The sequence below is a fragment of the Budorcas taxicolor genome, chromosome 13 (assembly GCF_023091745.1).
Source record: "Budorcas taxicolor isolate Tak-1 chromosome 13, Takin1.1, whole genome shotgun sequence".
NCBI classification, from domain to species: Eukaryota; Metazoa; Chordata; class Mammalia; order Artiodactyla; family Bovidae; genus Budorcas; species Budorcas taxicolor.
In genome coordinates this window covers 58,743,649-58,761,717 of record NC_068922.1, presented here as the reverse complement: position 1 = coordinate 58,761,717, position 18,069 = coordinate 58,743,649, and the positions used below count along the sequence as shown (strand labels likewise).

At 50.7% G+C, this 18,069-nt stretch overlaps 1 protein-coding gene across 1 annotated transcript in view; it reads right to left on the bottom strand.

Annotated features, from left to right (window-relative positions):
* Positions 1-10,671: 10,671 nt before the first annotated feature.
* BMP7 (bone morphogenetic protein 7) overlaps positions 10,672-18,069 on the bottom strand; it is an 84,365-nt gene continuing 76,967 nt past the window's right edge. Inside the window, exons 5-7 of the mRNA XM_052650977.1 lie at positions 14,651-14,727; positions 12,624-12,734; positions 10,672-10,914 (exon numbers count right to left, since the gene is read on the bottom strand). Of these exons, the coding sequence (XP_052506937.1) occupies positions 10,765-10,914; positions 12,624-12,734; positions 14,651-14,727 (338 nt within the window). The 3' untranslated portion in view covers positions 10,672-10,764. The remainder of the gene's footprint in view (positions 10,915-12,623; positions 12,735-14,650; positions 14,728-18,069) is intronic.

Genomic DNA, 18,069 nt, shown 5'->3' with positions numbered 1-18,069 from the left:
GTGGTGGGGAGCAGACACAGCCAGTGCAAAGGTCCCGAGGCAGGAATGCACACTTGGCATGTGGAGACTGGCAAGTGGGGTGGTCCACCTGGAGTGGAGTGTGTGAGGGGAGGGGCGGTTAGCAGGGGTTACAGGAGGCTGATGATAACCCCAGAGATGGCCAGGCCCTAAGCTGTGGAAGCGGCAAATATATCACCTTATAGAAGGTGTGACATATGTTGGTTTGTATCAACTGCTTTCCCTCACAACACTTCTGACATGTATGGAGGACGAGGGTGGTTTCTCTCCATATCAACCAGTTCTCCAAATCTCTTGCTGTCCAGTCACTGTCGTGTCCATCTCTTTGTGACTGCACGGACTGCAGCATGCCAGGCTTCCCTGTCCTTCACTATCTCCCAGGGTTTGCTCAGACTCATGTCCATTGAGCCATTGATGCCATCCAACCATCTCATCCTCTGTTGTCTCCTTCTCCTCCTGCCCTCAATCTTTCCCAGCATCAGTCTTTTCCAATGAGCTGGCTCTTCGCATCAGGTGGCCAAAGTATTGGAGCTTCAGTTTCAGCATCAGTCCTTCCAATGAACATTCAGGGTTGATTTCCTTTAGGATGGACTGATTTGATCTTCTTACTGTCCAGTTGTCTCTACAGTCTTCTCCAGCACCACAATTCAAAAGCATCAATTCTTTAGTGCTCAGGCTTCTTTATCGTCCAAATCTCTGGATATCAACAATTCAATTCAATTCCAACACTATCTCCCCAGAGAGAGCACAGACCCCAGAGTTTAAATATTCGGGCACCAATTGGAAACCCCAGGTTGTCACCTGTACTTCTATAAATCAGGGGTTTCCACAGCCCCTTTTTGGGTTCAATAATATGCTGGAATAGCTTTTGCAGGGGTCCTCAATCTCCAGCCCACAGACTGGTACCTCCTGTCAGATCAGCAGCAGCATTAGATTAGAAATAAAGTGCACAATAAATGTAATGTGCTTGAATCATCCTGAAACCATCACACACCTCAGTCTGTGGAAAAACTGTCTTCCACAAAGCTGGTCCCTAGTGCCAAAGTTTCGGGACCACTGGGCTACAGAACTGAGCAAGGTGCTTTACTTACTGTTACCCGTTTATTTGATTTAGGACATACCTGAATGGTCTAGTGGTTTTCCCTACTTTCTTCAAATTAAGTCTGAATTTGGCAATAAGGAGCTCATGATCTGAGCCACAGTCAGCTCCTAGTCTTGTTTTGGCTGACTGTATAGAGCTTCTCCATCTTTGGCTGCAAAGAATATAATCAATCTGATTTCGGTGTTGACCATCTGGTGATGTCCATGTGTAGAGTCTTCTCTTGTGTTGTTGGAAGAGGGTGTTTGCTATGACCAGTGTGTTCTCTTGGCAAAACTCTATTAGCCTTTGCCCTGCTTCATTCCGTATTCCAAGGCCAAATTTGCCTGTTACTCCAGGTGTTTCTTGACTTCCTGCTTTTGCATTCCAGTTCCCTATAGTGAAAAGGACGTCTTTTTTGGGTGTTAGTTCTAAAAGGTCTTGTAGGTCTTCATAGAACCGTTCAACTTCAGCTTCTTCAGCGTTACTGGTTGGGGCATAGACTTGGATTACTGTGATATTGAATGGTTTGCCTTGGAAATGAACAGAGACTATTCTGTCGTTTTTGAGATTGCATCCAAGTACTGCATTTCGGACTCTTTTGTTGACCATGATGGCTACTCCATTTCTTCTAAGGGATTCCTGCCCACAGTAGTAGATATAATGGTCATCTGAGTTAAAGTCACCCATTCCAGTCCATTTTAGTTCTCTGATTCCTAGAATGTCGATGTTCACTCTTGCCATCTCCTGTTTGACCACTTCCAATTTGCCTTGATTCATGGACCTAACATTCCAGGTTCCTATGTAACATTGCTCTTTACAGCATCAGACCTTGCTTCTATCACCAGTCACAACATCCGCTGGATCATCGAAAAAGCAAGAGAGTTCCAGAAAAACATCTATTTCTGCTTTATTGACTATGCCAAAGCCTTTGACTGTGTGGATCACAATAAACTGTGGAAAATTCTGAAAGAGATGGGAATACCAGACCACCTAACCTGCCTCTTGAGAAATCTGTATGCAGGTCAGGAAGCAACAGTTAGAATGGGACATGGAACAACAGACTGGTTCCAAATAGGAAAAGGAGTACATCAAGGCTGTATACTGTCACCCTGCTTATTTAACTTATATGCAGAGTACATCATGAGAAATGCTGGGCTGGAAGAAGCACAAGCTGGAATCAAGATTGCCGGGAGAAATATCAATAACCTCAGATATGCAGATGACACCACCCTTATGGCAGAAAGTGAAGAGGAGCTAAAAAGCCTCTTGATGAAAGTGAAAGAGGAGAGTGAAAAAGTTGGCTTAAAGCTCATCATTCAGAAAATGAAGATCATGGCATCTGGTCCCATCACGTTATGGCAAATAGATGGGGAAACAGTGGAAACAGTGTCAGACTTTATTTTTGGGGTCTCCAAAATCATTGCAGATGGTGACTGCAGCCATGAAATTAAAAGACGTTTACTCCTTAGAAGGAAAGTTGTGACCAACCTAGATAGCATATTCAAAAGCAGAGACATTACTTTGCCCACAAAGGTCTGTCTAGTCAAGGCTATGTTTTTTCCAGTGGTCATGTATGGATGTGAGAGTTGGACTGTGAAGAACTGATGCTTTTGAACTGTGGTGTTGGAGAAGACTCTTGAGAGTCCCTTGGACTGCAAGGAGATCCAACCAGTCCATTCTAAAGGAGATCAGCCCTGGGATTTCTTTGAAAGGAATGATGCTAAAGCTGAAACTCCAGTACTTTGGTCACCTCCTGAGAAGAGTTGACTCATTGGAAAAGACTCTGATGCTGGGAGGGATTGGGGGCAGGAGGAAAAGGGGATGACAGAGGATGAGATGGCTGGATGGCATCACCGACTCGATGGATGTGAGTTTGAGTGAACTTCGGGAGTTGGTGATGGACAGGGAGGCCTGGTGTGCTGCAATTCATGGGGTCGCAAAGAGTCGGACATGACTGAGCGACTGAACTGAACTGAACTGAATCCATTTATTATACAGGATATAGCTCAGGGTCAGCCATGTGAAAGAGATGCTCGGGGCAAGGAGATGGCGGGGAAGGAGCATGCAGCCCCCAGGCCTCCTGATTGCCACCTTTCCAGCACCTCCATGCACTCACTCACCTGGAAGCTCTCCAGCCTTCCTCCAGGTCAGGGGCGGGGCTGAGAGTTCCAACCCCCCAGTCACAGGGTCTTTTCCTCTGTTCAGTGTAGCTAGCTCATTTGCATAAACTCAGGTAGGGCTGAAAGGAGCCAGTTATGAAAAACCTAAACTTCCTATTCTTCTCATCACTCAGGAAATTCCAAGCCTCTTACAAGCTGTGTGCCAGCAACCAGAGACCAAATCCAAATATTTATCTTTTATTATGTCCTGCCTTGCAAAGGATTGAGAATGTTGAGATGGGGAGATTTCCTAGGTTGCGTGGGTGAGCCCCGATGTAACCACAGGGTCCCTGGAAGAGGGAAGGAGGAGGGCTGGAGACAGTTGTAAAGAGATGCATAGATGTCCCAAACGTCTTCGTTGAACAACGACAGTGGCAGAGGGTGAATCAGACACTGGGCAGTACTCCTAAGTTCTCGTTCTGTCCACTGGACACGGGGCCAGCTATGGAAGCTTGGGGACCCAGAGCAACATGGAAGCACTCAGAGCCCCGGGGGGCACCCAGGCCACATGCCCTGGGGGTAGCTGATACAGTCTTACAGCACTGGCCACCGGCGCTGGGACACGACTATGGCTACGATCCCATTCTCGCAGCCCTGAGGTAGGGCCAGCCCCAGGCCTGCATTCCATGGAGTGAGGGGCTTGAGACCTGGCTCCACTCGGCCACCGCCTCTGCCACCAGAGAGCTATGGCCAAGATGGGGTGGGTCGGAAGGACCCAGGGCCAGGAAAGAAGGCACTGCCCGCCTGGCCCAGGTGTACTTCGCCTCTGTCCAAACAGCTGTCATGACTCCAGAGACTTTGGAGAGCTCTGTGTTTTTCCCCTTCTATTTTTATTTCCTCAAATCTAAGCCCAAGAGAGGCCGGTGCCAGAATGCTGGAGGGATGTGAGCCAGGAGGACCTGATCCACAGGCAGAGGACACCGTGTCTGGAAGAGGTCACTGTGAACATCCCTGGAAAAGATGGATGGCCTCCAACCTGGGGCTACGAGAAGGCCTGGGTCCTGGGAGAGGGCAGGGGAGGTTGCCCGAGGGGGAAGACCCCACAGCTGATTAAATAAGGGAGCTGGACTTTGAGCCAGCGCTGATCCCAGGCCCCTCTGCCCAGCACACACTCCCTCTGTGTAATGAGAATTCACCCCTTCTCAAATAAACATTTGTAAGCAGGCAGCCAAGACCTTTTCCCAGGGGTGGTGAGAGAGCCTGTTCTCAGCTGCCTCTGTGTGTCACCTTGACCAGGTGCTACTTCCATCTCAAAAGATAGAGAGGTCTGAGTGTTTACCCCACCTCAGCCTCTGCATTTGAGGGGCAGGAAGAGGCTCACCTGGGGCAGGAAAGATTAAAATGCCACTTTCTCCGGGAAGCCCTCCCATATTGCTTCATCCAAGCCCCTGCCCCGGTCTTCCTATCACGTCCTCTCTTGCTCTTGGCACGTTCCATGGCCCTGTCGCAAGGCCCTTTTGCAGCTTTCAAAGCCTTTTCCTTGCTGCCTTCATTGCTGCCTGACTCCCTCTGCTCTGGCTTCCTTGTTATTCCTCCAGCCTGGCAAACAAGTCCTTCCTCAGGACATTTTCACATGCTAATTCTTCAGGCAAAAATGCTCTTTCCCATGGTGACCCCATTGCCTTTCCCAGACCACCCTTTCTGAGAGCCTGGCCGCCGACACCACCCTCCCTTCCCTTGCTCATCATTGTTGTTTTTAGTTGCTGAGTCCTGTCTGATTCTTTGTGACCCCACGGACTGTAGCCTGCCAGGCTCCTCTGTCCACAGGATTTCCCAGGCAAGAATACTGGAGTGGTTTGCCATTTCCTTCTCCAGGGGATATTCCTGACCCAGGATTGAACATGCATCTCCTGCATTGCAGGCGGACTCTACCACTGAGCCACCAGGAAGCCCCTGCTCATTATTACTCACCACTAAATGACAGGCACAGCAGACACTATGCTCGGTACCCACAGTACTCTTGCTGCTGCTGCTGCTGCTGCTAAGTCGCTTTAGTCGTGTCCGACTGTGCGACCCCACAGATGGCAGCCTACTAGGCTCCTCTGTCTCTGGGGTTCTCCAGGCAAGAATACCAGAGTGGGTTGCCATTTCCTTCTGCAATGCATGAAAGTGAAAAGCGAAAGTGAAGTCACTCAGTCGTGCCTGACTCTTAGCGACCCCATGGACTGTAGCCTAACAGGCTCCTCTGTCCATGGGATTTTCCAGGCAAGAGTACTGGAGTAGGGTGCCATTGCCTTCTCCAACGGTACTCTTAGGAGCCTACAAAAATATTTGAATGTTTATTTAAGGAGAAGATAAAAAAACAATGCAGCCTGATTTGTATTCATCTTGATACCAACACAGTCATAATAGAGAACCTGTGTTATTTTGTTTGGAGAAAGAAGCCCAGGTGGCCACGCTGTGGTGCCAGACACTATTGGTTTCCTGTGTCCCAGGAGAACACATGCTTCCCTAAGCAGAGGCTGTGCTTTGCTCCTGTAACTCCAGTGTCCGCAGCCCGGTACACAGAGGACACGCAAGGAACTAGTGAGTGAGTGAATGAAGGCTTCTGTCCAAAAAGGATGCCTGTGCTGCCCTCAGACACCTTTGCTCCTGCAAAGGGAACTGTGGTTTGGCCATTTTTGTTTATAGTCTTCCCTCCCCTCCACAGCTGACCAGCCTTTCCCCTGTGCTGCATCTGGGTCCAGCATGCCTGGGTGAAGGCTTGGAATGGGTGGGGGAAGCTGGGCTGGGCTCCGACAACCCCCTTCCAGTCGTGGGGCAAGGAAGGAGCTTCAGGGCTCACACAGCAGCACTCACTGCAGCTGGGGGCACAGTGAGGACCGTGGAGGTCAGCCAGGATGCCCAAATTCTGCAGCAGGAAAGCGGGTCAAGGTCTCAGAAGAGGGATAGGCAGCTTCATGATGAGGGCTGAATGGTGGTCCCCTTAAAAGACACATCTGCATTCTAATCCCTAGGATGTTGGAATGTGACCTGACTTGGAAGAAAGGTCTTTGCAGACGTAACTAAGGATCTCAAGGCGAGATCATCCTGGATTATGTGGGTGAATCCTAAACCCAGTGACAAGTGTCCTTCTAAGAGACACACAGGGGAAGGAAGGACACGGAAACTTCGAGAAGCCATGTGAAGACAGTGGCAGAGACTGGAGAGGTGCAGCCACAAGCCGAGGATGTCAGCAGCCACCGAAGCTGCAAGGAACACAGCAGGTGCCTTCCCTGAAGCAGCTGCTTCCCTGCTGACACCTGGCTGACACTTATAACCTTTCAGAACGGTGAGGACACATTTCAGAACAGTGAGGACACCTCTCTATCATCCTTGTGACGGCAGCCTTGGGAAATTGATATACTCAACTTCTCCAAAAGACATGAACAGAGGGAAGGACTCAACATGTACATGTGAGAATTTTCTGAGCAGGTGGCCCCATGACCACTGCTAACCCTCCCAGCCTCCCAGCGAGGTGCACACATTGTCATCACCAGGTAACGAAGTAGAAATCAGGTCAGGCAAGCTATACTGTATAGCAGGTGGGCCTATTGGGCCCAGCCAAGGGGGAAGCTAAAGGTTCAAGGTCACATTCACAGATGAAGTCCCTCAAGCCACTTGGAAGCGGAAAGGAGACCCAAAACCCGAGCTTGTGGTCCAGGAACTTAGCATGCATTCAGGGACAGATGTAGGGAATTGGGGAAGGTCATTTGGAGAGTTTCCCCACATTTCACAAACAGACCTCGGAGGCTCTAAGATAAACATAGGGTCGAGCCTAGGTGTTGGGTCCCAGGTCCAGCAATTATTAGCTGGTGACGTTGAGTAAACACCTTCACCTCTTTGTGCCCTCTTAGAATGGCCACTGATAACATCATGCCAAGTGGTGGTAGCCATGGTCCCTGACATAGGTGCCCAGTGAGTGGGATGAGGAGATGAGGCTTCAGGGTGACAAAGAGCAAGAGAGGTGGGAACCAGGAGGGAGTAAGGTGCAGGCCAAAGATGATGTCACCTGCAGTGCTTCAGCCAGACGCACCTGCCTGTGGGGATCCAACTGGCAGTCTATGGGGGAAAGTGAGCCAGAGAGCAGCAAAGGCTTGTCCTCTTCCCTCTGAAGTGTGGCTCACTCAGTCAGGCTTCTAAAAAAATTACTTATTTAATTTTGGCTGCACTGAGTCTTTCTTGCTGCGCGGGCTTTCTCTAGTTGCAGCAAGTGAGGGCTACTCTCCAGCCGCAGTGCGAGGGCTTCTCATTGAGGTGGCTTCATCTGCAAAGCAGGGGCTCCAGGGTGCCCGGGCTTCAGTAGTTGTGGCCCAAAGTCTCAGAAGTTGCAGTACCTGGGCTCTGCAGCACAGGCTCAGTAGTTGTGGGGCACAGGCTTAGTTGCCCCATGACATATGGAATCTTCTTGGACCGGGGATCAAATCGATGTCCTCAGCATTGGCAGGCAGATTCTTAACCACGGGACCATCAGAAGCCCTCAGTCCAGCTTTTACTTTCCTACTCTTAACAGAGACAGGGGCACACATCAACAGATAACCGACACTTTTAAAAACAGCAGCTGACGTTTGTGCCTTCCTGAGCTCGATAACAGGGAGCAGTGAAGACTGCGGCTACAACTGCGCTTGGGCTCCAGCCGGAGCCGCCATGCAAGAATGGGGCCTGGGAGAGGCCAGATTTGCCAACTGCTCAGGAGAAGCCAGAATTTGAGATTTTTTTTCACCCCAGTCTTCTGATTTTCAAAAACGCGTTGGCAACGAATTCACTTTTTAAAAATGTATAAACACCATGCACGCAGGAGGAATAAGACACGTCTGCAGGCCGCATCTGGCCCTCTGGTGCGCGGCTCTGGTCTCCAGCCTGGAAACAGAACACAAGCTGGATCACGCATCGGGACAATGACAAGAGGGTTTGGAAACCAGGGGCTGGAACTTGTTAGGAGCGGCTGCTTCATTTGAGGTAACAGGGAAAGAGCAGGCAGCCGGGCCAGGGAATGGGCCCAGATTCTAACATCCATCAGGTGACCTCAGCATGCACTTCAAAGTGGAAAGGGACCCGAGCGACTGCTCCACACTGCATGGCTGCGGACTGCTGCGTGCACAGCAGGCCCCTGGCTGCCTTCGCCAGGCCCGTTGGGGGCCATCCATGGCTCAAGCCGGGAGCCAACAGCAGCCCCCAAACCGCTGAAATGATTTGCACTAGACAATGCTGGGCTCTGGGGCCTGCGCCGCTTTAAAGTTTTGGGTGTACACTCCCCCTACCCCCATTACTATTTCTTTTTCTTTCTTGTGCCTCTGTTTTATTGGGATGACTAAATCTTTCAACTATGTTAGCAGTAAACACAGCTAATTTACCCCCTGCCTCTTTGAAACAGCTGCTGACAGCTGCACTGTAATTCAATCAAGGATCTTTGTAGTCAAGCCTACCAAATTCGCATTTGTTGTTTGGTTCCATCTCTCCTGCCCGGAGCCCCACACAGCTGTACCGAATACTGATGAGCGTCCCTTTCTCCCCCAGGCCCGGATGATAAACAGTGTGTTAATGGTGGAGGCTAAGGCAAAGAGTTCTCAGCAGACCAAGAGAACTCCAATATCCAGGCATTGAGAGAAAAAACAACACAGACATACACAGGCCCAAAACCAGAACCAAATGTCTTCTTTTATTGCAAAGTCAAAACCCTTTTTATTTAGTCTATATACAGCATTTTCTCTGAGGACTGCTCTATGCAACGGCTGAAGGTACATCGGTCTGACCATTTAATAAATAGTCTTAAATAAGAAAATAAACAGGTTGGAGGAAAGCAAGTTTGTTGTCCTAAACAAGGGATTGGAGAGGGTCTAAAATGAGCTTCAGATGGACATAAATAATTTCTTTGTTTTGTAACAGCTATTTACAGGTTTCAGTGTACAAATGATGCTAGGGGTGTACGTGGTGTGAAAGCTTGCAGCAAGAGGGAATCACGCCAAATCCCTAGATCTGTCAATAGACAAAACAAAATGTAACAAAAACAGCGACTCTGACTCTTCCCCATTGACCAGGCAGAGTGAAGGCTGCAGCCCAAGCAACTGAAGAAGAAAAAATAAAAGAAAATTAAAACAGGGCCCCGTGTTTCCAGGAACTAACTTAATCAACGTGGAGAGACAGTTCTTCACTAGACCAGATCCAAGGGGCTGCAGGCGTCACCTGGATAACCCTCTTGTTTGTTCACAGACAGCCTAGTGGTCTCCAGGGCCCATGGTGCAGCTGGAGGGTGGGGACCTTCTGGCTAAGGTGAGGGAGGCATATGCCAAGGGCCATGTCAGAAATGGTACCTTCCAGTCAGAACACTCTCAAGACAGCTTCCTCAGCCTTCCATTTGAGATGCATATCTGCACATCCTGCTCCCAGCAGACCTCCTACTGTGTCACCTTTCCCTTGCTTCCAGGGGCTGATTCTTTTGCAAGGTCCTCCCATAGGGGTCTGCGAATGAAAGCTGGTGACTATAGTGGCCCTCATCAGAGCCCAGACTCTAGGATGCTGCTATCAATGGCCAATAGAGGCGTCTGCTTGGGGGATGGATGACTCTCCTGCCCACCCACCCTTGTTAAGAGCTAGTGTGCTTCTTAAAATAGGGCTATGGTGGCCCTAACTCAGGATTGAGCTGCAAGTTTTGTCCAGACTGCTTTTCTCTCACTGCCACCTCTCACTGACTTCCTACTGCGGGGAGAGTTGGAAAACCAATTCCAAGTGTCTGCCAGTGCTTCACACACTTATCTTAATTTCTGCCACCAGGCACCTGGCTGAACGATGGAACCTACTTATCCTTCAAGGTCAACACACTCCCAACTCCAAGGAGAAATTTTCCCTCTCCTTCGCTGGACAATTCTTGGCTTTGGGGTGAGTCTACATAAACAGTGGGCCTGGGCAAGCCTCAGAATGAAACTGGAATGGCACAGAAAGGGGGCCTCCACTCCCTCTGCCAGCTACAGCTTCTGTTTATGAAATCAGAGTAAACCAAGAAATGGGGATAAATTGTTTAGGAAAATATATCTGTACCATCCTAACCATTTTCATTCATTCGTTTTATTGTGACATTTATTACAGGGACTTCTGTGTTCGTCTTCCTCTCACACAAATAAGAGCGTGCCCACCCCTGGCCACACCCCCTTCCTCCCGCTGCTGGTGGCTGGGCTGAAGAGTGTCGTAATTACCCCTGGGAACGAGTCAGTGCACGGCTGAGACTGCACAGCCAGTGATCGGGGCCCAGCAATTTTTCTTGATATATATATATTTTTCCTGTTAGGTTTTGCCTGCAGCAGCTTGTAGGATCTTGTCCGTAGGATGCTGATGAAAATCGGATGAAAAGCCATCTGCCTCTCAAATTCCTTAACACTCCTACAGCATTATAGTTGGGGAGAGGGAATGGGAAGGCCTCACAAAATGCAGGTGGTCTGCTGGCTCCTCGCCGAGGAGGTGGGAGGTGCTGGACGGTGAGAGACCCAGGATCCAGAAAACCGTGACTCGGAAGCGTGTGACTTCCAGGAAGAGCTAGTGGCAGCCACAAGCCCGGACAACCATGTTTCTGTATTTCTTCAGAATGACGTTGGAGCTGTCATCGAAGTAGAGCACGGAGATGGCATTGAGCTGAGTCGGAGCACAGCAAGGCTTGGGCACTGTTTCTGGGTTGATGAAGTGCACCTGGAATACACCCCAAAACGGTGGTGGTGGTGAGACCTGGAGAGTCACTCCTCCCTGGCCTCCATATTTCTGTAAGGAACAGGTACTGCTTGGACAGAATCCCTACTGGTGACACTCACTGGGCACTCCCAGTTCTAAGCACTTGATGGCTAACTAACTCAGTTCCAGGGTTATCCTGGACTTACAGATGAGAGAACCAGAGCACACAGGGTCACACGGCATACAGTTAGGAAGATACTAGGGGCCGGGTCATTCTCCCTCATGAGGCTGTCCTCTTTGACATTCCAGGATGTTTGACAGCATCCCTGGGCTCCACTTCTAGAAGTCAAAGGCACTCCACCCCCACCCCTCAACTGTGACAACTAAAAATGTCTCCGTATGTGCATGCCAAGTTGCTTCAGTCGCCTCTGACTCTTGGCGACCCTTGGACTGTAGCCCACCAGGCTCTTCTGTCCATGGGATTCTCCAGGCATGAATACTGGAGTGGGCTGCCGTGCCCTCCTCCAGGGGATCTTCCCAACCCAAGGATCGAACCCACGTCTCCTGCAGCTCATGCATTGCAGGTGGATTCTTTACTGCTGAGCCACCGAGGAAGCCAGACATTGTCAAATATTCCCTGGGAGGCAAAACTGCCCCAAGTTGAGAACCCCTGGGCCAGACAAGGGTCGGTCTGTAGGTCAAACCCTGCTCTGCACATGTTTTTATAAATAAAGTTTTATTGGCACACAGCTACACCCATTCATCACACAGCGTTTGTGGCTGCTTCTGCATTATAACAGCAGAGGTGAATAGCTGCAACAGAAAACTTATGACTCTTAAAGCTAAAAATATTTACTCTCTGGCTGTTTTCAGAAAAAGATTGCTGGCCTCTGGACCAGGCCTTTCCTGTCCAAGAAAAACAAATGCAAATCACAAGTGTAATTTAAAATGTTTTAGTAGCTACACTCTACAAAATGAAAAAGAAACAGGTGAAATAAATTTAAATAATATAATTTAACCCCGCATTTCAAAGCTATTATCACTTCAATATACACTTAACCTAAGTCATGAATGAGATATTTTACATTTTTTTATACTAAGGCTTCAAAACTCAGTGTGTATTTTATAGTTGCAAAACACCTCAATTGAGATTGGCCACATTCAAGTATTCAAGAGCCACATATAAAAGTGGGTACCATATTGGATGGTCCAAGTCTAGGCTATATTAGATGATTCTGCCTCAATAAACACCCTTAAATGGCTGAGCCACGAAATCAAGGCTAGGAGGCAAAGATGTGAACTCTGGGAGGGGACTCTCAAGCCTGCCTCACCTGCAGGAAGCCCAGACGTTGTGGAGCAGGGGATGGGGGAAGCCTATAGGTGGATGCTGACTACCAGGAACAAGCCAGACTGAGGCAAGGCCAGGACAACTGCCCTTAGGCACAGTGATGTTTATTTATGATACTTTTAGGAGCCCATGAAACTGTTCTAGCTGCTTTTAAAACTAGGAGAAATAAATGCACTTCAGGGTTGAAGATCATACACAATGATCATACTTATATGCTGTTTATGGAGGAAGGGCCCAGGAAGGCAACAGGGCCTAGGGCTCCAGAAATTCATGACATGTCAGAGACCTGCTGTGGCCCCAGCTTGGAGGGGCATAAGGCCGGATATGGTGGCCCTGCTGCAGCAGTGGGCCACACCCCGGACGGCGCGCAGGCCACACTCACCAGCGTCTGCACGATGGCGTGGTTGGTGGCGTTCATGTAGGAATTCAGAGGGAAGGCGCACTCCCCCTCACAGTAGTAGGCGGCATAGCCTTCGGGTGCGATGATCCAGTCCTGCCGGGAGAGATCAGAGAGCGTGAGGGGCCGTGGTCAGGTGAGGGGCGTGGTCAGAACACCCTGAGAGTGGCAACTGCAGGGTCCCGCCCTCCAGGCCGAAAGCCTCCTCCTGTGGGCCAGATTCCGAAGCTCCCAGAGGTCAAAGGCATAGCCCACCTCCTTCTGGGCAGCTGGGGCTCCTGCAGAGGCAGAAGAAACAGGAGGCAGCCTTTCTAGGTCCAGTACGTGAGGGCTCAGCCGCTTCAGACTCTGAGACACTATGGACTGTAGCCCGCCAGCCTCCTCTGTCTATGGGACTCTCCAGACAAGAATACTGGAGTGGGTTTCCATGCCCTCCTCCAGGGAACCTTCCCAACCTGGGGCTCGAACCCGCGTCTCCTGTATCTCCTGCACTGCAGGCAGATTCTTTACCTACCCACTGAGCCAGCTGTGAAGCCCTTGTCCCAACAGGCAGTAAAAATGAGGGAAAAACCAGGGGGCTTGGGCTGAGCCCAGAATGGACACTGGCTCTTCACTGGAAGGCGGCACAGACAGGGGTGACCGGGGGTATCAGTCTTACCCCTGCTATGTGGTAGCACATGGACGGTCTGTTAACAAAGCCTTCAGACCTCGCTTCACCCAGCACAGTGCCCAATACACCGTGCGACTCAACAAAGGATGCTTTGTGGTCAGGTCAGCACAGAAATGGACAGAAAAGGACCCAGGAGGTCATAGAAACTCATCAACAGTTGAGATACTCTTTTTCTAAGATTCGTCCTTTGCCCCTAGCACTAACTACACCCCTCAGGGACTCAAGTGCACCTGGGGGCTCCATTCCACACTAGAATGTGAGCAACCCCTTAGACTGTGGATGTTATCCTAAGAGTGAGGACAGAATCCCAGGAGAGCTCCAAGCTGTCTGTGTGCACAAGAGCCCTGAGGGCATATCTGGGAACTCTATCCTCTGGGAACAATCTGGACCCTCCCACGGAAATACAAGCTCTGTGAGGGAAGAACAACAAAACCAGTGGCCCTGGTAATCTCATGACAACACCCTCTCCAGGGATATTTGGGCTTCATGAAGGCAGGCACCTTGCTATGCCCAAGGCTGCATCTCCAATGCCTAGAAAAGGACCCAGGAGGTCATAGAAACTCATCAACAGTTGAGATACTCTTTTTCTAGGATTCGTCCCTTGCCCTTTGTCCTGCTAAATGGTTCCAGAGGGGGTCAGCCATGGTCCTAGGACATGATCCCAGCCCTATAATACCTGATTGGTTCAGGAACAAGCACCTAGCCTAAGCTGGGCCAATCAGCCCCTTCCCTGGGAATCTGAAGCACAGATGGGGGAAGGAGGGGCAGACAGACACCACAGAGGGTGGGGGCCCACCCTCCAGGTGGCTGGATTCCAGCACATGGACTTGGCCGTATCTGAGGGAAGCAGCCAGTGCAGGATGCCAATGGGGTTCACGTGGAGAATGAGATTCACAGTCCACAGTGTTTGGGCTTTCGTTTCTAGCCTGAGTCTCTAGCAGAAACCAGGTTTCTGCTCCTGGGTTTCATGAGGCATCCCTGCAACCTCTAGTTAGGACATGAGGCTTCCCAGGTGGCTCAGTGGTAAAGAATCTACCTGTCAGTGCAGGAGACGCAGGTTCAATCCCTGGTCAGGAAGATCCCCTGGAGGAGGAAATGGCAACCCACTCCAGTTTTCTTGCGTGGGAAATCCCATGGACAGAGGAGCCTGATGGGCTACATTCTACAGGGTTTCAAAAGAGTTGGATATGACTTAACGACTAAACAGCTGAAATCTCAAGAGAAGAGAACCACGGCTCACTGCACATAGGGGACCCAGTCCCACCGCCATGGTGGGGAGCACAGGGGAGCCCATACCAGAGGCTTCCGACACCGGGGCAGACCCAGCCACCCTCCCCCTTACCTGCCAGCCCAGGTCCCGGAAGCTGACGTATAGCTCGTGCTTCTTACATGCCTGCCTCTGGTCGCTGCTGCTGTTTTCTGCAGTGATGGGGAGCAGAGGTGCAGTACCATGGGGAGGAAGAGGAAACACACGCATTAATGCTTCCTCAGTCTAAGGCAGTGGCGCGACTGCAAGCAAACTTTGGGAGCTGGACACAAAGGTCATTCAAGCATCTGTAGCCTCAAAACTCATTTCTACTCCCTGAAAATGGCCTCTGTAGGGGAGGTACCAAAGCCCCTGGATCACACAGTCTTAATTGACAGCTATCCCTGGATCCTCCTGTGCACACTGTTTTCCGTGTGGGAATCCATGTCCATCTGCATCCCGTCATGCCTGAATGGGGGCGTCATGCCTGAATGGGGGCGGGGTGGGGGGGTGTGCTGCTTCTGCTCAGCCTCACGCCTCGAGATGCTCAGCCCCATGGAGGGAGGCAGGAGAAGGCACAGACAGGGCCTGGGACAAAGCCCCCACCACCGAAAAGACACGAGAGGGCAAAAAGTCAAGTCCCATTGACCTTTCAGAAAAACACAACACTGAGGTTTCTCTGCGGAACGAAAATTATGCACTGGGGTTTTCCAGAAGTATGCAGAGTTGGTAGGAATTTGGGGTTTGGAATTGAGCAGTTGTAAACATGCAGGAATATCTGTTTCTCTGTCTCTTTCCTTGTGTCTATCTCTTTCTCTGTCTCCCTTTCTCTCTGACACAAACACACACTCTGCTGCTGCGGCACAATCTTCCCTGTACCCAGAAGCAAGAGGGGTTTTTTTTTTTTTTTCTTAACCACAATCTCTCTCTCTTCCATCTAAAATTTCCCACAGGCTTTCTATTGGGTTTTTTTGAATATTCCTAATTTTACACACATCTTTATATCTAGAGTTGAGAGAAGACATTTTAAAAAAATGTACAAACCAGTGAGGAAATGACGATTATGACAGAATGGCCTATAAGGTTCTAGGAGGGAGGGATCCTGGACTCTAGGAAACACTCAGAACCAGTGAGATGATCCCAATGAGGGGGGCAGGCAGCACTGGCCTTTGGGTGTCTCAGGCCCTCATTACTTTGGTGCCCAGTATGCCATTCATTCATTTGTTTGTTTGTTCATTCACACAAATTGTTACAGAGCATCTGTGGATTTGCAGATACTGGTTTGGGCACTGGAGCAACAAGTGTGAATGAAGCATCGAGGGGCTTATCTTCCAGCAAGGGAGGCAGATGATAACCAAATGAGTAAACACCAATTACGTTCCATCTAGATGAGCATCGAGGAGGAACTAAGGGAGGAGAGGAGGACAGGAAGAATGTGCTGGGGCTCTGTGCTGTGGGTGCTAACCAAGAGCCTTCAGAGGAAGTGGTGCTTGTGTAAGGACCAAAGGAAGTCAGATGATGGGCCAGGTAGGAGATTCCAGGATGAGGACAGGGTGGGATGGCGAGGAGGGTTAGAAGTCTGCAAGAACCAGGACAGGAGTGGTGGTGGGCAGAAGGACGGGAATGAGGCGGCGATGCTGGGGTCGGCGGTTGGCAGCGAGGAGGGGAACAGTCTGCCCTGAGCTCCACCGTTGGGGGTGAGGGAGGTTAGGGAGGATGGAGCAGGAATGGGGGTCCTGGGCCCCTCTTCCTCACCTTAGGACCTAACCTGAGGGCTGAAAGAGAGCGAGAACCAGCTATGAGGGTAGCAGGGCTGCTCGAGGGCCTGGTGGTCATTCATATGCAAAGGTCAAGGCCAAGGGGCCCCTCAGAGGGGAACCGAGCAACCTCCTGGACCATTCACACTGTGCCATCTGGAAGGCACAGACACTGAGCGGAAATCCAGGAAGGCCTCCATTGCTGGGACCACGCCTGTAACCCCAGGCAGCAACTCCACAAGCCTTCTTCCCCTCCTTCCCTGTAGACAGGCGGAAGGGAGAGGGGAGAGACAGGAGTGACCTCAGCTGTGATGCTGTGTGAAGGAGCCTCAACGAGACAAAGGTCTGAGCACTTTAGCCTGGGCCAGGGGTGTGGCAAAGAAGCTGTGTGTTGAGAACTAACATTGCTGGCTGTTTGGTGCCCTGAGTAAAGAAGAATCTGAAGGTACGTGCAGGCTCACTGAGAAGAAAGTGCCTTAATTGATTAGCAATGTCTAATCAATTACGAGTAGGGGCCTCAGTGCCAGTTTCCCCAACCCTGAAAACAAGGCAGTGATATTTGGCTTAATGTTGAAGCCCAAGGCCCCACAGGCCAAGGCCCAGAGCAGCTCCTGAAGCTAATTGTGGGCATGTCAGTATGGGCTGGGCCCTGGCTCTGCCTTCAGGGACCCCAGACACCTGGCTCCTTCAGGCTCCCCTGGAACGCGGCTGCTCTGGGAGGAAGTGGTCAGAACTATTTCACTCTGACCTCTTCTTAACAGAAAGACAAGGAAAAGGAAGAAGAGATGCTCAAGAAGTGGACTCCCAGCTGGCCTGCCCTCCTGCCCTGCCCCACCCACCCCCAGCCAAAGCGGGTAGGCAAGCAGGAGCTGCTTCATCCACCTCCGCAAGCCCCGCCTGAGCAGCTGCCTGGACTCAGCTCCCACCCCCACGGGGCATCTGGTGAAGATGGCTAATGACCAGGAAGTTGGGTCCAAATGGGGGTGGGAGAAGGAAATGGAAGGGAAGTGAGGATCCCAGCTTCTCACCCCAAACCACACAGTCTGAAGGGCAGTTGAAGGCCTTGGGGGGCAAGGCCGGTCGGCAGAACATGTCTAGTCCCTCCAGCACACACAGGACTCCCACGAGAGAGGGGCTTCTGCTGGTGTGCCCCTCTGGCAGGATTCTTAGCCCATCACGGGAGGTATGTGTGTGCTCAGACGCTCAGTCGCGTCCGACTCTTTGTGATCCCATGGACGCAAGCCCACTATGCTCCTCTGTCCATGGGAATTTTCTAGGCAAGAATACTGGAAGGGGTTGTCATTTCCTCCTCCAGGGGATCTTCCTGACCCAGGGATCGAACCCGTGTCTCCTGCATTGGCAGGCAGATTCCTTACCACTGCACCATCCGGGGAAGCCATGATGGGAGGAGGTAAAGCACGTTCAATGGGCATGTGCAGGCAAACACACCCTACGAGATTCTGGTTTTTTAAGACTGTGGTGGGGCCCAGGCTTTGGCATTTTTTTTAAATTAAACTTCCAGGCAGGATTTAAGTGAACTTCAAACAGGACCAGGAAGTAGAAATCTAGAGCAAGAAAGCACATCCTAGTCAAGGTAGATGAGCTGTCATGTGAGGTAGTGAGGGCCCTGTCCTGGGGGTTATGTAAGTGGAGACGATGGCGGTTTGGTAAGGATGTGGTAGGGGAAGCTGGGTGTGCAATTCTAAGACTTTGAGGGCAGTCCCTCCCCTTTCATTACCTTGGTTAGACCATTACACC